General features: G+C 39.8%; 1 protein-coding gene across 1 annotated transcript in view; it reads right to left on the bottom strand.

The window, feature by feature from the left end:
- Positions 1–19,964, bottom strand: part of LOC113669209 (dynein axonemal heavy chain 3) — a 51,055-nt gene that overhangs the window by 11,776 nt on the left and 19,315 nt on the right. The window contains exons 32-66 of the mRNA XM_089184991.1: positions 19,568–19,766; positions 19,292–19,400; positions 19,082–19,201; positions 18,383–18,553; positions 17,876–17,967; positions 16,911–17,112; positions 16,623–16,775; positions 16,415–16,492; positions 16,220–16,273; positions 15,833–16,051; positions 15,130–15,261; positions 14,340–14,454; positions 13,826–13,971; positions 13,193–13,354; positions 12,691–12,816; positions 11,596–11,753; positions 11,157–11,237; positions 10,778–10,898; positions 10,098–10,160; positions 9,742–9,927; positions 8,936–9,279; positions 8,450–8,545; positions 8,151–8,278; positions 7,505–7,629; positions 7,096–7,281; positions 6,108–6,275; positions 5,163–5,296; positions 4,580–4,865; positions 3,709–3,876; positions 2,903–3,120; positions 2,402–2,513; positions 2,008–2,103; positions 1,278–1,538; positions 764–965; positions 537–640 (exon numbers count right to left, since the gene is read on the bottom strand). Coding sequence (XP_089041117.1) covers positions 537–640; positions 764–965; positions 1,278–1,538; positions 2,008–2,103; positions 2,402–2,513; positions 2,903–3,120; positions 3,709–3,876; positions 4,580–4,865; positions 5,163–5,296; positions 6,108–6,275; positions 7,096–7,281; positions 7,505–7,629; positions 8,151–8,278; positions 8,450–8,545; positions 8,936–9,279; positions 9,742–9,927; positions 10,098–10,160; positions 10,778–10,898; positions 11,157–11,237; positions 11,596–11,753; positions 12,691–12,816; positions 13,193–13,354; positions 13,826–13,971; positions 14,340–14,454; positions 15,130–15,261; positions 15,833–16,051; positions 16,220–16,273; positions 16,415–16,492; positions 16,623–16,775; positions 16,911–17,112; positions 17,876–17,967; positions 18,383–18,553; positions 19,082–19,201; positions 19,292–19,400; positions 19,568–19,766 — 5,315 coding nt within the window. The remainder of the gene's footprint in view (positions 1–536; positions 641–763; positions 966–1,277; positions 1,539–2,007; positions 2,104–2,401; positions 2,514–2,902; positions 3,121–3,708; positions 3,877–4,579; positions 4,866–5,162; positions 5,297–6,107; positions 6,276–7,095; positions 7,282–7,504; positions 7,630–8,150; positions 8,279–8,449; positions 8,546–8,935; positions 9,280–9,741; positions 9,928–10,097; positions 10,161–10,777; positions 10,899–11,156; positions 11,238–11,595; positions 11,754–12,690; positions 12,817–13,192; positions 13,355–13,825; positions 13,972–14,339; positions 14,455–15,129; positions 15,262–15,832; positions 16,052–16,219; positions 16,274–16,414; positions 16,493–16,622; positions 16,776–16,910; positions 17,113–17,875; positions 17,968–18,382; positions 18,554–19,081; positions 19,202–19,291; positions 19,401–19,567; positions 19,767–19,964) is intronic.

Genomic DNA, 19,964 nt, shown 5'->3' with positions numbered 1-19,964 from the left:
TTCTGAAAGTTTCGACTACTTTGAGGGTTTGGGTTTTCTCCTGGGTGTCTTTTTGCTTAAAACTGAGGCGATCTACCATAGAAATGCGGTGATCATAAATCCGTTCATTGTTTTTGTTACTGGCACAAAGAGAAGTTTTATGATTCGACTCAAAAGTCCATGCTAAACCGTTTTTTAAGGACTAAACAAAGAACAAAACAAAAAGAGGAGTTTTCACTAATTCGGAGTCATGCCAGCTGGAAAGGAACGTCTACCAGAGAAAAACGTGTTGCTCAGATCACAACTGAGGGGCTATTTCAGCATGCGCTGTAAGTAACAACAACTAACCACTTCAAGTTGCAACTCTTAGTTGACCGTGAACTCTCACACCCACTCTGCTGCTCTTATTCAGTGCGAACCACCTTTAGAAAACTTTCCTTATCATAAAATTTAGATTTTTGCCCTTGAGTTTTCACCCTGCCACCGGACCCCTCATGAAACAAAGAAACAAAACTCGTAATTTTTTACGATTTTTTTTTTTTCCACTCTTCTCTTACCGTAATACTGTTTTCCAGGGTGCGGATATAGTTTGAGTCAGAAAGCTTGATAACGGACAGTTTGTTTTCTTTCTCCATGTTCTTGATCCATTTGTTGGCTTGACCTGAATATGACATCAGAAAAAACAGATGGATCTAGCAACGAATTCTCTTTACGGAAATAATGCAAGCTGTGTAAAAAAAACCGTGTAAAGAATTGAGTTGTTGATCTTGAACTTCACACGTACCTTGAGGGTCTATCATAAGCGGCCACCTCCGTGCGTTGTCCACAACAATACCATTGTCAACTGAGAACGAATCCACAGGAAGACCAGCAATGTTCCATGCGCGAATCTTAACCGGGCTACCAAGAGTCGCGTTCAGAGAGAACGATTCCGAACAAGGGATCTTTTTGACATTGCATTGTTCTACCCAACTGGATATACAGTCCTGAGAACAGAGAACGAAAACAGAAATAAGATACTCAGGTGGAAACTTATGTCAAAAAAACGCAAGCAAAAGATAAGTTAACATTGTTTCGAATGAACCGAAACGCAACTTTCTAAACAAACCGTGGACATGGCGACACTTTCATAAGGCACCTTTGTGTGGCTAAGAACTGCACGATGTAACTAACAATTATGCTTAATATCAACCTCAGGGATGCAATATTGTGATAAGATGATGTAAGAAAAGATCATTACACAATTTTTGTGAGCTTTTTTTTTTTAACATTGCTTTATGCAACATGTTTTAACTTACGTTTCTAAAGTCCACAGTGAAAGGGCCCAAATACGCTACCACCCCAGAGGACAGAAGCACATCACCGGTGATCCTGTCATATCTCTCACCCAGCACCCGTGCCGCTTCAGTCCAGCGGTCTTTCTCGCCGCCCAGTCCTCCAATCAGTTTTTCGGCTCGGTCCAGCTTTTGTTCGCAGATCAGAATGTTGGCCTCTAATTCTTTTTTCTTGTTGGTCATTGCGTCAAATTCGTCATTCAGTGCTTGAAGTTTATCAACAACCTTCGCAAGAAAAAGAAGGTCCAAAAGGTTATAAATGAATAAAGGTGAAAGATTATCAGACAGTGCTTCCGAGAGCCAATAGGAACAATGCAAATTAATAGAGTTCTCACTATAGATTGCCCTACGGAATAATTAGATCTAAAAAACGTACATGGCGTCATGTTATGTTTTCAAAAGAATACAATTGCCAGTTGATTATTCCTGCAACGATTACAATTGTATTTTCGAGCGCAAATCCCACGAGTTGCTCGAAGGTGAAATGCCAAGGACATTCGGAGTTTAAGTAGACAATCGGAGCGAACCTTCAAACCGATCCACTCTTATAGGGTATACTAAAAGAAGATCGTGCAAGTGTATGATGATGCAGCGCGGACCACCCAAAGTGACGACGATGTTCTCGAGACTTCTTTTTTCATTCGGCGCCAACGTATCCATTTTATCTGTTATTAAGAACTAGGCACTAACTAACCTCTTTCAGTTGAGCTCGCTTGGCGTTTAATTTCTCCATTTGCACGGAAAGTTCGGCTTCTGCTTCAGCAAGCTTTATCTTCTTAGGGGCGACTACCTGAACGGAAAGAAAAAGAACCTTTCGTGTCATGGAAGTCAATAGAAGTAAGAACAGAGTCCGTTACTACGGTACACGTCGTCCACTCCATAAAGAATAGCAAAATTGTGGTCACAAAGTAAAACTACTATTTTTATACAGTACTTGGTAACATTACACGGGTGCCATTCACAGATTGTTACCCTCTGTTAGGTAAATTCGTACTCTCCCTTAGTGAACTGTTGAAACTGAAGACTCACAGCACCAACAAAGCATCGCGTTGTTATAATGGCTTAAGGGAAACATAATACAAACGTACCTTCGCCACCCTTTCGTACACTTCCATAGCGCGCACCCATCTACATAGTCCTTCGCAGGCTGAAGAGACTGAACGAATGTTGTTGGGGTCAAAATCAGGATTGGTTACATATCTGGAAAAAAAAATGAAAGCAAAAAGACATGTTGGAAGGAATGCGATAAAAAATGTACATAAATTTCGGCTCTACCCAACTGAATTTCTGCTAAGAGCAAGAGAAAACTCAAAGAAACACAGAAATTATAACAAGTCGAGAGTATGAGCATTTAAAACCAAAAAATTTTCATTATTAAGTATGACGCTTGAAAACTAATTTCGTTATGAAGAAGTGATTCCGCCAATATATGATAACAAGATCTACCACAATGCAATTTAGAGCTCGTAGAAATTACCTTTAGCACCATGTAAAAACTAAATATCATTTAATAAAAAGAGGAGAAGGGAAATGCTTCCTGACCAACGAAGTCAATTCAAAGGAAGCAAACCTCAAAACGAACAACTTACTTCTCTCTGATCTTTTTAATAATGGCGGCTGGAATGTTGTCCTTGTCATAAACTTTCAAAGACTCCAAGAATTTCATGTCTCCCAGCATCTTCTGAGAAGGACCCCAGTAATCTTCCACCATTCGTCCCGAGCCCGAGGGATCAGGCTTTCTTTCGGGTTTGAGGCCTTTCATGATACATACAGCTTCCATGACCAGCTTCACTGCAGCAGGTGGGTTCTACAAAATGTAGGCACGCAATGCGTTAGTGCAAGGCAAGGGGTGTCAAAGGAAAATTCAACATACAATTAGGCTAACCCAGGTTTTGGGTAAGTTTTCAATTAATTTGATACTTCTGCGTTTTAACCAATTTCACTGTTACAACGTATTCCAGTTTCTGCCTTCAACTAAGATAGCATTGATTGATTGATTGATTGGTAACTTTATTTATACACGGGGAAAAAATCAAAATTTTAAAGTTAAACATCCAATTCTGCCCAGCTTATCTAACCAATCAAATAAGATAAAACCAGTCATGTCCTAAAGCTGCTTTTTGAGGATGCCTCAAAAGACGATAGTCACTCCAAGCGCTGTTAGAAGCAGAGACAAGCATTAATTTCTAATCCTGAAAAATCGCCAACCACCTTTACAACAACCGGCCCTTGGTAGCAAGCAACAGAAAACGTATGTAACGCAAATTTTCATTACTTTCAATTGTGACTGGTTAAAAAGCATACGTTCTCCGTTTCAAAGATAGATGAAGAACTACATTTACTGTAAACGCAATCAGCAGTGGTGGTATTTTCACGGAGTGAAAAAAACCATTACCTTCATTGTTTTAACCATACTAATGTCACTTGGTTTGAGTGTGTTCAGGGCCTGCATGGCAGCCTCTAGCGCCGGCATGGCTTCTGCCAAGTCACTCTCGCATTCCTCTTTTATTCCTTTGGCTACAGCTGCTGCTTCACTTGCTACCGCCTCATCGGCTGCCACAACCTTACAGTACAGAGCGAATCAATCAGTAAATGCCATACTAATAACACTTTTATTGACAAACCCAAGTTGGTACTCTGGATGAAAGAATTTCAAAGACACACGACTACGAGGTATCCAACCTTATAACGTAAAACATTATGAAGTTTGCCAAAAAGCTTAAACCTATTTCAGTTTTTTTGTGTGCATTTTAAGTTTCAGGAAGCCAATAAATTTCTTCTTAAACTACAGCTACAACAACAAGCACAATGTCTACACATAAACACTTGAAGTTATTTGACTCGAACTATTCCACTCTTTAACTCCCAAGATCTGATTGTCAATTCTCCTCTGTAGCTGCTAAGCAATTTTTTGTAAATTAGTTGGGAAAATTTGGTATTCGATCACGATAACAACTTCTAAATGATACGTTTGAGTATTCTCACTACCTGTTTGCTGGATAACATATGGTTATTATAAGGAGAAGTTACATCTTACTCATTTCAGGGAATGTAAGGGTTAATAAGTAACAAGTTCACAACTCATATCGAAAAACAAAATTTAAAAAAACCATTTACACAATAAATGATAAAAAAACAACAACAAAAAGGAAAGAAATATTGTTCCCTGAAAGTAAGTACGATAGAAATATATGGCAATTAAGAAAAATCTCAGTGCGACTTTCTCGAAAATCAGATCGTTTGAAAGAAACCCATCACAACCTCACCTCTTTCTTAGCTTCAACTTCAACAGTGTCCTGTTCAATTTTTATCATCAGCTTTTCCGTCTCCGCCGAAGTCTTGATGAGCTCTGGTTGCAGATCACTGAGCTCCTGTTGCATGACAGATACTTGGGAGGAAGCGAAGTCCAACTTCTCCAGACCTGTGACGTAACGCTGTTTGAGTGTCATTATTTCTTGTCTTTTGATGTCCAAGAGTTTCTTGAACGTCATGATGAGTTCAAGATATGACGTTGGCGTGACGTAATTTCGGCGTCTAAGAGAATCGTAAAAGCTGTGGAAAGACGAAAGATGATAAGCTGTAGATGGATCCTTTTGCAGTTGAGTGTGGAAAGTAATCCGAGATTGCATTGGTTTTGCTTCACTTCGCTCTGTGATTGGTTTAGAAAACTCGCGCCACTGCCTTAACCAATAAGCTGCAAAACTAAAACCAATCACGACTTGGTCGCCCGCGTTTCCCTAGACTATAGACAGTTTGGTTTGTTTTATTTTGAGTTCACATAGGCTGAAACTCAACCAAAAAGCGCTCTAAAACCCTTATTATTACCTATCATAAATAATTTGTACTCACCTGTCTGATAATTCTCTGACACTCTCATGGAAATACTTGCACATGTACACACATTCCTTACGAACTTCGTGAGCCATGTCCACTTCTTCAAGAAATTTGTTGGCCACCATCTCCAGTGCGTCTTCCGGCCACGCCTGGGACACAAAGACATCATTTGTTATAGGAATCTACACACTTCGATCGTTCACTCTGTCAACTAATGACGGATATGGCGCGCATAAAAATTTGTGTTCGATAATCATGTGAACCTGGTTACAGCGACAGTGAACCCTGCGAGATCCTTGCTAAAGTTAAAATATAGTTTAAGTTAATTCTGGTAAACGTCGCTGTGTTTTCAGCTCAGCTAAGTTTTGGATCTTTCCAAGAAAGGCATTAGCAAACTGTGAAGTAGCCTTTTCCTACCGTTCAGTTGATAAACAACGTTTAAATAATATCGGCAAAGGGACGCGAAATATTCAAAAGAAAAAAGCGGGAAAGCGAATAAAGCAAAGCGGAAATAATAATAATACTACTGAATAAGAAGACTTGATTTAAAGACGGTAACACTAGACATTCACGAACTAATAAACCTATGGCCCTCAAATTCAAATAAACTGGAAAATAAACAATATTAGTTAACATAAATGCAGTGTTTTAAAAACTTCAAAAGCAGGAGATAAACCAGTTGGCTAAATACAAAGCACAGCCAAAGAAGTGAACTCGTATTTGGAGTGCAATTTCCGGCGTTGGGTCTCGTGGTGAAACCGCATGACGGTGTACGAAGCACGCTAGATAGATATTTTGGATTTTCATAATTTTCCTACGTGTAGGCAAGAAATAGTAAGGAGATAATATCACTTATTTGAAATGTTGGTGCCAGTATTACGGAGTATTCATTCCTTTAGTTGTTTGTGCTCTGACGAACCCTTGATGCGCCTATTCACCGAAGGTTTCTGATGTTTTTACCTGGAACCAGTCGATGGTACAGCAGTTGATGAGCGAAGGAAACATTCGCATTCGGCTTCTGAAAGCATCGCCAATAGGACTCATAGCCAACACCACATGAAGGTTTGCACGAACTCGCTCGATAAAGAAGTTGTACATCGCCAGCGGGGTGGCGTCGATTTTACGGCCCTGCAAGAAAAAAAAAGCATCGTATGAGTTCAAAACATTTGTAAATGAGGCGATTCTTACTTTTAAACGGTTGTTCGCTGTACTGTAAGGAAAACTCGTTTGCTTCCGAGGCGCGCTGAAACAAATCATTGAAAGAAAATTGTTCAAGCAGTTTCTTTGTTCTTTCTTGTCTCTCTTCTTCTTTGCAAAACACTGTTAAAATGAAGAATGCGGTTTACAGACTAGCTCGGTAGTTTCAATAAGGCGGTCGAGAACGTAGCGCTGATTTCCTCTGGAGACACGTTAGCTCAGACGTGAAAAAGTTAGCTTTTGATCGGTTGTGATTTTAACCAGCCTTGTTCCTAGAGAAGAAAAACGGATTTAACTGACGTCACAATCATCAAATGCGATGACGTCTGCACACGTCAACTCGAGTGCAGATTTCATTGCGCGCGCATGCGTTTCACTTGTGGTTTTTTGTGCGTTTTTTCACAGACCTCGTATTCATGATTTACAAAGGTTTTGATTTAGCAGAAAATCAAACATAATTTTTACTTTGGATGTCATGAAAGACCATTTCCTCTACCGGCTACCATATGTAGGATCATTTACTAACAATGATTAAATTATTCACGCTTTAATTAGTAAATATCTTGACTGTTTAAGGCAACAAGCTATAACTGGGGCCTTTTTGGCTTCATATCTAACTGGTCAAGGGTTTTTTCTTAAGTATCAAGGAAAAAGACTGTGTGGACTTGGACTAAATGTCCCTCACAAATGATCTCTGGGGCTCTTTTGCGTTTATATTAAAGCTCTAGTTCACTGCTTTGTTTTTCCTTACCTCTACTCTGGCCACAGTTTGCATCTTTTCAATAACATCCGCCTTCTCATCTGCGGGAAAGATGTTTGGAACATCACCAGTATTCAGAATCATGTTGATGTCCTCCACAAATGACTCTTCCTTGATTTGATTGTCACTGAACAGGAACACTGTTTGCTTTCCGTCCACTCCGGCTTTGATCAGCATCTGCAAGAAAGTAGAAAGTTATTCAATTGTCAAAAACAAGTGTCATTCAATCGATTCCCTCTACGGAAAACGAAAAACAAAGAGACTACTACTGAAGGATGACACTGTTGGACTGAAGAGATTATACTAATTTGGAAGCTCCAGGTTGAAACTTCTTCACAGTGGTAAAAATTGTTGTAAAGTGAATAATGCTTGAGTAACACCGAAAAATCATTTCTGCTACCTTTTTGACGTCCTCTCTCCATTCATTCTTGGTGTAGTTTCTAGTGATCTCAATTTGGAAAAGATCATAGTCCGCCATGAATGTAGCCAAACGGGTTGCGCTTTGACGACCACTACCTCCGATACCTGAAAAACAATACTTACAAGATTACTTCAAATACATGAAAATAAAGCACTTTCTGCTTTATTTACGAATTATCAAGTGCGAAAGAACGTGCCTCTTTATATTGGTTTTCGTTGCTTTTCCGTTTTTTTTCAAGATTTCCTATTTCTTGATTATGCTGCTCTCTGCTTAAGCGATTGGTCATTAGGAACTGCGCTTTGGTTGATTGGTACAATAACTACTCTCATAATAACAGCATTGCAATGAGTTTGCTTCAATTCGCCACGTAACTGGCCTTGAAAACGCGCACCACAGCACCTTCCTAAACGATCAGACAAAAAAACTATCACCAATCCCGCGCCGAGATATCTTAGAATTATCCGCGCGTCAGGCAGTTTGCTTGTTTTCGCGTTGAACTTTTTTTCCTGTTTTCTACCCTTGTACAGATATGCCATCGTAATTACATAGGTTTACTTTTATAACATTCAATCGAAAAAAATATCGGTTTCACGGAAATCTGCGTCACAACAGTCCACGTGCTTACCAACAAGAAGAGCGTGTCCATTGTCTTGTTTCAACACGCGAGCTACTCGCGAGATGTGTTCAATGGCGAACTTGAACATAACAAGAGACATAGGCGTCTTGCTCATCTGATTAAACTCATCTAGATACCTGGAATCACACGAGAACAGCGCATCACGAAGGCTCTAGAGAAACAGGCCTAAGTATAACACGACTACAAACTGAAACATGACCTTACGAAGGCTTCTTCACATAATCCATGATGATCAAAACCGATTCTTGGCAATAAAGCAACAAAGTGAGTAATAGATGTTCATATACCCTTCCATCTGTTGAGTCAACAGTGTTATATCAGTAACTTCATCATAGATTCTTTCAGCACTATCTGGGACCATGTAGTCACCAAAAAATAAACTCCTGAAAAACACCAACAGCATGACACAATCAACATATGACATCTTGTGGCATCAGTGTACATTTTGCGAGAATTTCATTTTGGGGAAATTTTTTTGCGTATTAGCAAGAGTCTTTTCTTCAGGGGAGGGAGCAGACTTTCAGGATCAAGATCATTTCTGTTAAGAACTTATTTTTGCGAAAGCAATGCAGCATTGCACTAGTTTGACCTCACTTTGCATTGCAAAACCTGTCACATCTTGGTTTCCAGCGTTTTCCCGCACTTCAAGCAGTTTGCGAGTTTCTTCTTTGAGTTGTCATTCGCTTCCTGTGAGATTTATTTTGTTCTGATTGGTTTCTGTGATCATCTTGGTTTATTGTCCACAAAATGCTCTAAAAACACAAGAAAATAACCTGATATGATCATCCTTGAGTTTCTGTCCTGTTGGCACAATGTGGTCCAGTAAGCCATCCATATCTTTCTTAAACTGTTGTTTAGTTGTCTCTTTCATCATCTCAAAGAACATCACTCGATCGTTGTTGTCGATTAGCCGATCGTAAAACACTCGGTACACTTCGTGGATCCACAGTCGAATCAACTTGTCTCCCTCTTGGAGGTGCGTGGAGGGAACAAGGAGCACTCCAAATACGACACGCGCGAAGTCACGCAGGTTAAAGACGTAGTGTGACTTACTAGGGGTGGGAAGGAATTTCTCCACGACAGATTTGTAAACGTGCATTGTTGCTTGAACAAGGATCTGTAAGAATCCCAAAGTATGTTATTCGAAAATGATAATCAGGATTTTAAAAACTCGTAAAGCAATTGCACTACCCTTTGACCCTTCATTACCATTCTCGCGCAGTTTGAATCGAGTTTGAACCGAGTTGTTTTGTTTTTGTTCTCGTCCCTGCTCCAGAGGTTTTCTCCAGGCTCTCTGCTTTCTAAGGCTCGTTTACTAATTGCTGTTCGGGAAACGAACCCGCGCTTCTACCCGAAGAGAAAGTGGATCAAAGAACGGACTCGAGAAATCGGTGGCAATAAAACCTACGCGTTTCCTCCCTCCAAAAGCTCAACACCCCTAAGACCAATTCCACCGAATAAAAGTAGCCGAAGACCCACCTTGTGAAGTCAGCACTGCTACCAAATCTACTCATTTCATTTCATAATTTTCACCAAAGTGCATGTACGGATACGCACCCCTAGGTAACATCGGCCTTACCTTTCCCAGTCTTCCAAAGGAAGAGTCAAATCCTTTGGCGAAGTGCCAGTCCACAATGGAGGTGAATATTTTGGTCATGGTGTTATCATCAAATGAGTCAATGGATATGATATTCATATGGCGAGTAAACCGATCAGAGATGTCATTACGGCCGCCACCTGGGGGTCCCATGGCTGACACGAACAGCTGAAATAAAGAAATAGATGAAATGACGATGAAGGTAGATGAAATGTCGGACAAAAAACTTTTTCAAAAGTACTTAACATGAGAAAATCTTATTTCCCACAAACTCTTTCCATAAAAATTATTGTTTATTTTGCCAATAACATTGTTTGTAAACTACAAAGACTACCCACCATATCCATGAGTTCCAATTTGGATGTATCCTTGCGGTCATACCAGTGAGAATGATCCAACCACTGTAGGACAAATGAACACAATTAATTTGAAAACAAAATAAAAGCATAAAACGTATGACAAAAAATTACCATAGTTTGCAGTTGTTCTGGTTTCAAAATGTGGTGTAAAAGCAAGACTTTCAGAATTTTTAACAAAGTCAAAGACAGGCCTGATAAGTCTTCGCATGTCACGAACTTCTGCAGGCCTACGCGCGAAACCATAGCAACACAGAAAACTGAGGGAAGTGCATGTCGTTTTAAATGAAAAATGACGGGGATAACTTCTCAGGTTATGACTTAACCGCAGAGGTTAAGGTTAGAAAACTCCCGACAAACAACGCTGCAACAGGAGAAAATAGACGTTTAGAACAACAAAGTTTTATTTGAGGACACGTACCGGTATTCAGGTGGAAAATGACGTCGTTCTATGGCCAAGCAAAAATGTATTTTGTGAAATTTACTCTATAGTAGCCTCGTTACTTGTGCTTAGCGCTTTTCAGCAAGACTTGTCTGCTTACCTTCGCTTTCTTATAATTTTTTTCCCTTCATTACCGTCATTTTAATTGGGTTAACTATTGCCATGGATTCAAAAGCCAGTTTCTGACATGCGCGATTTTCCAACTATTTCGCAACCTCACCTGTCTCAACAACTCAATAGGGGGCTGGGCACCATACTTCTCCTTAGACGGCATGTTGAGATCATCGACAAACACAACACATTTCTTACCGGGAGGGGGACCGTACACTCCCTTACGACGCCTGCAATCGATCAACATGGCCAGAAGTTTACAATTAGATTGTCAAATGACACTATCATTGCTGTTTTGCTTTCAATTTGAAAAATTTGATTCAAGAAATACGCTTATAATCACTTAATACTACGAAAAAGGGTTAAAGGATATAAAAAATACGAGAAATTAGGTGAAGTTAACCACAGTGATAAATACTGATATTTTCCTAAGAAGTATATGAACGTTCATGGCCAAGTAAGAGAATTTTCACGTTGATCAGTCTCACCTGTCCAGCTTGGCCATAATGATGTCTTGGGACTGGCCTGCGCTGGTTCGCGCTGAGAAATTTATGTTGATCGGAAGATACCTGAAACATATGCAATAATTTGTCATAAATTTATCACAGCTTTATCCTTATTGAATTCAGACTTCGTCTTGACTTTCAAAATGTGAAGCAGCTGGCCAACTCAATTGTGTCTTTGACGAAAATCTTGCATCAGTCAAACTAATTGAACGATTGAAATTAAATGTATAAGCTGTCTTTTGCTTACAAACGTGTAATCTTCAAATGGTCTCCAAACTAGTGTTACATATTTATGTATTTTATTAATCATTTATTTAGTATTTACTATTACCAGAAGGAATTTAAAAGGATATCGTTCTTAATTCACCTCTCAAATTTCTTTCATTTAAAAAAATAACCAACACAATCGTGGACAGCTTACTTTTCTTTCGGCATCCTCACGATGTAGTTGTTAGTAATGGCGGACTTTCCTGTTCCCGTGGGACCAATAAACAGCAATGGTTTCCCATGAGTGAGGAAAGCTTCCAAGAAAAACATCTGCCGCGCAGTTTCATCTGTAGGAATCATCAGCTCGCTGACCTGTCAACCCGACAAAGTGTTAAAATCCTTGTTTTCTTCTCCATCCTTACTCAGCCTGGCCCCTTTTTAGCTATCTCTTGCCTGTCTGGTGCTTTTCTATCCTAGCAGACTATTATTCCAAGGTCTAACTCCCATGGGACAAATTTTCTTTTGAGTGAAAATTCAAGTTGAAAATGTTTTAATACAGTCAAACCTGTGTTTAGAGGTCACCCACAGGGAATGGTGGCTTAATACAGGTTCCACATAATAGGGCTGTTAAAGAAAACGGTAACAAAAAGAGAAAAAACCGCACCACCTCTCAATGTACAGAAACTCGCTCGCAAATACTTATAATTTTGACTTCGGAAGATAAATATGGATTATATTTTATTTGAAAGATTATTCTTAGTTTTGTTTGAGTGGTTCTGCAATAAGTGACAGTTCAGTACAGATCAAGGACAATATAAACAGCCCATAAGGACTCGCTCATTGGTGGCCACGTCCTCTTAATAGAGGTGACCACTTAACAGAGGTGAAAACTACGGTGACTAGGATGAAAAAACTAAGGCCTTTGAAAACCGACCCGTTTAATACAGTGCCGCTTAGTACAGGTTCGACTGTACTTATCTTGTCGTAATAATTGGATATGTTAGACTGAGACAAGTACTTGAGTAAATTGAGCTAATTTTGGTATTTGAAAACAAGCTTCTAAATACCCTCTGACCCGAGTATAGAAATGACAACCAGTCAGATAAAAAACTGAGACCTTCTAAGCTTCCTTTTGAGCAAAAAGAAGAAAAAAAACAATTTTCTAGGGCCATGTATTGCCGGGCTTAAGAAGTAAAGTCTTCATGTGAGGAACAACATATCAACAGAGGCCCGTGCCACTGTAAAGAGGGCAAGTTACAACCCGCGGGAATAACAGGAAGCTTTGGGAAAGAGGCAGACGACAACACACCTTTGCATCCTTTGGAATGGCAGTCTTTGCTTTGTCTACTCTTTCAATCCAGTTGTTCCACGAGCCACTGGCTTGTTTCACGAAATAAAAGTCGTATACGGTTCCGCGATCAGGAAACACATTTTGCTTAAAGATTTAAAAGAAGAATACTCATTTAGTTTTACTTCATGAGTAAGTTCAGACCTGAATACTGCCATTTCCCCTCTATAAGAAACTGTTCCATCACAAGTTTACACCACCCGCCCTCTCTTCTCCTCCCCCCCCCCCTTCTTTAGCGAAGAATTTCTTCAGGTCTTCTAGACAGTTTTTTGGTGCCCATTTATACTCCTGGGCGGAAAATGCACTGTGAAATGAAGAGAGTATCATGAACAGGAACGTAGAACAATGATCTCTCGATCCTGAGTACAAAACGCCATATAAACAGCACACTTTCCTCGTTGGATTATTATAACTTCACTGGCCTGGTTTTATACAATACTCGAGAATAAAACCGCCCTGTTACCTTGGTCATCTTGATGTTGTTGGGTTTGGGGTGATCTTTATCTGTTCCGCTGATCAGCAATCTGAAAAATGCGTCAAATTTCTTGCGACTGTCGCCGTTTATCGTGCCACCAATGGACCAAACCAGGGCAAAGATAAACAGACACTGAAGCCAGTTGGTGATCTATACAAAAATGAAACAGAACGTGAAATGGTTAAGTAAAAAATATATATTATAAACTGCATGATCCTGGATAAAGGGTTCTTCAAAGAGTAGCCAAAAAAAAAGCCGCTTCAAGCCGCGCGAAAATAAATTTTCGCATCAAACTCTTTAAGCCATACAAAGTTTAACGATCAAACTAGCGCCAGACGGATATCCCTCGTGCGATGTCGTGTACTGTCATGTAGCATTGCTATGTATAAAATGCCAGCGGTAGCGCCGGTCTTGCACTTACTATAAAGTGCTGAAACAAAGGCTTTCCAGTTGTCACAGTGCGCCACGCCAGAAGCATATGTAGTTTCCATACGGTTGCCGCACGCGTGACAAAACGTCTGTGCGTGTAATGTCACTTAACGTGACTCGAATCAAGTTAACTTACATCATGTCACTGGGATAACAACACTTTCGAATCGTGTCGATTCATATGGTACATACCTGTGAGGTTGACATTCGGTCAGCGCCTTCAGCTTGATCTTGCATGGCGATTTCATCCAACAAACACGTGAACAGATTCATAAAGGAATTCACGAGATGCATGTTGGACGTATTGATGAAAAACTTACACTCACGGCGGAGAAAGGCTGAAAATAAAAACAGGTTACTCAAAGGACGCACATGATTTTGATTCTTTTGCATTGGGGCGTTTTGTTTTTTTTTTTTAAGTTAGACGGGAATGAAGGTTTTTGATGTTACAAGTGAACTTTGAAGGAGATAAGTCAAACTGCTGTCTGAAATAAGTTTGAAAATCTCGGATAGAAGCGGTAAAAAATTCTCGTTGCAATCCTAATACACTATCGTGCTGACAAACAATAAGAATGAGTAATATCACCAACTAGGGTGTTCCTGTTTGCATGCCACACCAAATTCTTTGGTCAGGCCAACACAGAAATGAATGGCTATGTGTAAAAGTTTCGGGCATTCGGCTTTAAATGTTGCCATCACTACTTACACAAACATGGCTGCAAAAGCCACATGAACAAGGCTCTGATGGTTTCCAAATGCTCCGCGTTCAAGCTCTTGGGAAGCGTGTTCATATAGGAATCCATCAGTGGTTCCCAACCAAGCTTAATAAAATAAAGGAATTAACAAAATTAATTAACCACAAAAACAAACAGGGAAGACCGCAGTGGTTAAGATAACCGTGGGCTGGCCTTGACAAGTTTTTTCCTTGAAAACAACAACCATTTTTTTTTGATAGCTTGTTTAAATGATCGTAGAAAAAGACTTTATTTTGATCATTTCAATTTTTTCAAATGGATGGACCTCATAGGCGCGAATTATGTGTCCTTATTAATTTGCACTTTTGCGGTCCATGTATTGAGAACAATTTGTCTCCTTGTTCAAATCCTAGAATGTGATCAATTGAACAATATACTCGTCTCGAACGAATTGGCGTATAGTCCTACTGCACAGCACGGACGACAACTTTTCTAGGTTAAACTTTCGTCCAAATCTTGCTAGTTTTGAGTCTTTTTCAGGGTGTCTTCAGTAACCAAGTTAGCATTTTTTTTCGCTGTAATAGTCAAGAAAACTTTTGCCCCCCTCTCAGCTAATGATATGCTAAACCAAATCCAATCGCGACTTAGTTGCTTGCGTTTTCCCGCGCTACGGGTAGTTTGTTAGCTTCATCTCTGAGCTCTCATTGGCTGTTTGAGGTATTTTCCTTCACTCTGATTGGCCGTTGCGATTAGTTCAGCACTAGATCAGTTGTATGAGAGTTATAATTGCACGATTCTTACCTGGTGTGGTTCAAGGTAGATCATACCACAACGACTGACTGTTGCAGGAGAAGCTTGCTCCAGGTCTGCAGGCTCAAATATCAAACTCTGTTTGTTGTTCATTTGGATGATTTCACCACTCATCAAACACAGCTGAAAACAAAACACCGCCATGACTGCATGAGCTTGCATGATAAACCATATAAACCAAACAATTTTTATTACTAGGACCGTTTTTTTTGGAGACAAAAAGAGAAAGAAGAACTAAGTTTCATTTTGCAACCATTTTTCAAAATACACGAATAAGAATGGTGGCCTTGCTTTTTTTGAAATCAAGTCTTTTTTTGCGATCAAGTCTACGTACGATTTAATTTACTAGTCGATATTCTATTGGCAAAGGGAAAAATTGAAGGAAAAGTGGAGCTTTCAACCCATATGACACCACTCCTTCAAGCGCAATCGCATGCATAATGCAATTGTGCATAGTGGCATTCAGTACAGGGTACTCAAGATGATGGAACATCAGAATCGATTTACCGAACGTCTCTTGAGAAAGAAACCGCAACTTTCTGTTCACGTGGACGTTAAACGAAAACCTTCAGTAAAGCACTAAATAGTTTTACCAGTTATATGTCATGCTATAAGTTTCAGAAAAAAGTGAAGACCATGAGTGATTTAAATTGAAAACGTCCTTAAGTTGAGTAAACTTTATCTGGATACGTACTTTCTTGTTGTCGTCCAACACAGTGTTCATGTTCTCGATCCAAACAGCATCTACAGGCCCATCAAAGATCAACCATTTCCTGTCCTCTGTGGTGGACGACGCATGCTCTCTAAAAGAGTTCGCTAGGACACCATCTGACCACTCGTGGGAGACTGGGTCAAAGCAGCCATACAACTCACCCATGCTAATGGACTTGGGATTTATGATCTTGTAAATCACCTGTAGGTAATGATACGGGAAAAGAAAACTTTGGTGACAAACGTTCCCATTTTAACGGAAACAAATTAAAGCCATAAACAATCTGGCCATCTTAACATGTCTATTATAAACATTACCAGGCTTAACGAAAAAGCTGGACGAAGCTATCTTAATGTTATTGGGGCTTACCTTTTGATACGGATATCCTGCTTTTTTGAGATCTGACATTGCATCAGACAGCACCTAGAGAAAGATCATATGTGATCACCTCTTACATTATCAACCATCACTACACTGTGACAAGTTGGCACTGAAATTGAAGAGGTGGTTCGGGCTTTAAGTGTGTCCAGAACTACGAAACCTGGAGTCATGCTTACTACTTACCTTGAACGCCATTGTCTTCCCTCCGAGCGGATCTCCAACTATCATAAAACCATGTCTGACAATCATCATCTCGTAAACCTAGAAATAAAAGGTATGTACAGCTTATATCAAAATGATCACCCTTTAGAGTGCAATTAATTATTGGAAAGTTGACAATTAACTGAAAATAGCTGAGTGTACAACAATCAGCTCACTATCTAAAACATACTTGAATGATTTTCTTAAGGAACCACTTTGTCGCCTGTAAATTACGAATCTTGCAGTTTTCTCTGAGAGCGTCCATCAGCACTCCGTAGTCAGGGTTGGGCCAACTGGTGCCGGGAAACAAGTCCGAGATGATTCCTTCGAACAAAGGCACATCCTGCAATACAAAAGGTGAAGCTCTCGAATATGGAGTCTCCAACGACTGACTCCCAAACCAAGACCAATACTAAAGAACATGGCTTACCAAATTGCCAAGTAAAAGTAATGATAATCAAACAACAAGAAAGTATACCTGTGCCAAGAACTTGGCAAGATTGACCTCCAATACAGCTCTTAACATAAGCTCTGCTTCATCATCGTCTGGATAACGAAGCTTGAGATTCCCAGCAGCAGTAAGGACAGACTTGACAGCCCTCATGCCGTAGTCGTAATGAGACTGCGACGAGAGCTGCTCTGAACACAACTGATACGTAGCTACAATCTTCTGTGCCAAACTAAGAAACAGCAAAACACAATCTACTTCAGACACAGCCAAACCATAAATTAACAAATGGTGTCTCTGACTTCAATTGTATTTTTGACTGGTGGAAGAGAGGGCGAGTAATAAGTGATCTTCGCGAAAAAAATCAACTCCTCACTTGTTGAACAATTTTGTTTATCCTACCTGAGATAATAATCTAATTTTTGTTTTTTTTTTTGTTTTTTGCAAACGTTCCAGTCAAGTCGAACTATCTGACCAATAGAAAGATCCTACTGATTTAGTCTGTCACCATAAATGAGCACAAAAGCTAATTCAAAGAGAACTCCCGACATAAACTGCAGTGAAACTGTGTTTCCCTGACTATAATCAATCATTAGCGACTTTCAAAACCAGTCACCTTGACATCTTCCTATATCTGCATTTGTTTCGTTAAATAGACCCCCTAAAGACAAGCTACAAAAGACTAGCAATTTCCAGTATTTCTTGAGATTGGACTAAGGTAATATACTTGCAATAATTATAATAATGTTGTGCGAGATACTTTTATTTTAAGAAGGGCATTTACAACTGTGTTTGATCAACTTATCTTCAATGCCCTCCCTGGCACATTGCAGGTTGATGCAGTGGATCACCGAATGGTTGGAAGATTAATCCATCAAATTGAGAATTTTAGGGCCTCACTTAAAGCAATGGTACATCACCCCACGTATTACATTAATGATAAGGAATCATATAATATGTCACGGAGTATACATGAGCAGAAGAGAATGCATTACCTTCGTGCGTCCAAGAATCCCATGGAATAGAGAGAGATTTCACTGATTAATGCATAATCAGGAACCATCATCGCCACGGTGCGGAAAAGAACCTGAGGAAAATATGACGTTGATTGATAACCCATAAAAATAATAGAAATAGTGCAGTCACTCCCATTGGTTCAAAACCTATCGATTATCGTAACTGCAAACCCATAGCTATTCTAGAAAATCAAGAGAACACACTATCATTTTATCGCACAGATGGGCTGTTGAGAGAACACTAGAACATTTTGTAAATCACCACCTAAGGGCGAAAACAAAAGGGTATTGTACATGCGCAGTCCTACATATGCCACTAACATCAGTCACAATAATGGAGACAGTATCCGTGACCGGTACTGTTCTTCAGAATGTCATGCAACGCTGTTCCAGCTTGAGCGTTGCACAACGTCACAAATGGTGGCCGAGAAGGAGAATGAAAGTCACTTAACAATTAAAAAGCTCACGAGCTCGAAGACAAGGTACCTTGAGGTTATCGGGCAGCTCCTGTCGCCCTGCATAGCCAGGGTTCATCGTGATAAACATTGTGCAAGTTGGGTTGAGCACAAGTTCGGTCCCCTCAAAGATAAACTTCGCCTTTCTGTCTGCGATAGCTTTCTGAATCGTGTGAATCTGTTGCGCTACTACAGACAACACCTGTCGAAAAACACGTCGCATTAACCCTTTACACCCTATGATCAATATGTATATTCTCCATACTGTTCTCTATATATTTCCTAAGGTGCTGAAAAGGAGAATTCCTTTCACAATCAAAAGCTTCTTTAGTTGATAATCATTTCCTTTATTACGTGACCTTAATTTTTGGCTCAAGGCTGATACTGTAAGGAGAAATTACATGCTAGTCACTCTTAGAGGTCACAGGGTTGAGAGAGCTATGTGACAAGCAATAAAATTAAGAAGAACTGAGCTTGTCATCTACAAGCAGATTCAAGTACCATTTAGAAGAGGTGGCTGATCTTACGTAAATTAAACTTAGATTGTCCTATGGCTGCTCCCCAAGGTCGTTACTTGGAAATAACAAATTAGGACCTGCAACATCGCGAACTCTTGCAATGCCACAAAATACAAACAAACAAACAAAAAGGATAAGGCAGGTCGGCTGGGGAAGATTTTTCAAGACTAGAAGTATTTCCAGGCTATAAACGATAAAAGAGATAAGCTCACCTCAAGTTCGATTCTATTGAATTCGTCAAAACAGGCCCAGCACCCCGCCTGCGCTAATCCTTTGAAGAATTTACCCATGGCTTTGTAGTCGAGGCCGTCGGAACAGTTGAAAACCACGCACTTAAAATAAGAAAAAAAATTTCAACGTAATGATAAACCATTGACATTTGAAAATGTATGCTATGCAGAAAAACGAACAAACTAACAAACCTGTTTGGCAACAGCCTTAGCCAGATCTTTACAGGTTTCTGTTTTACCTGTCCCGGCAGGCCCCTCGGGAGCGCCACCAAGATTGAGTTTAATAGCACCCATCAGAGTTCTGTGAACCAAAGCACATAATTTGTTTAGCACCGAATCAAGAGAAAACAGAAGGAAATCTGGGTCCCCTCTTCGAAACTACTCGACAGAATATGTTTTTTTTCCCAGAAATTTCAGGATTTTACCACTGGAGACAACATCAAAAACCAAACTTAGGTCATAACGTACCTGTAACATCTGTCGGTGAGAGGTGTGATCACCAAACGACCACTGTTACCAAGGTATTCATATCCATAGTCAATACTGGTTGTTATCATTCGCACTATGGTCTTCTTTTCCTCAAAGTAATATCTGAGCTGAGACAGCCATTGGAAATCATTTATACTGTCGACTCCATCTTTGTACATCTTTGCCACCACATCACGAGCTGATGATGTGAATCAGTAATTAATAATTGAATAGCAAGTTACAGCACAGATCATCTCTAGAACCGCCCCCCCCCTCCGCCCGCAATGTAAACCAATTAGAGATAAGCTTAGTAAAGAGCGATGTCATCTTCACTAGTTCGTTGACCAATGACGTTACTATTACCAAGTTATTGTCATTTTTGGGACGGCAAAATTCA

The sequence above is a fragment of the Pocillopora damicornis genome, chromosome 10 (assembly GCF_964200805.1).
Source record: "Pocillopora damicornis chromosome 10, jaPocDami1.2, whole genome shotgun sequence".
NCBI classification, from domain to species: Eukaryota; Metazoa; Cnidaria; class Anthozoa; order Scleractinia; family Pocilloporidae; genus Pocillopora; species Pocillopora damicornis.
Note: the sequence above shows the minus strand (reverse complement) of the source record. Positions and strands in the feature narration are given on the sequence as shown.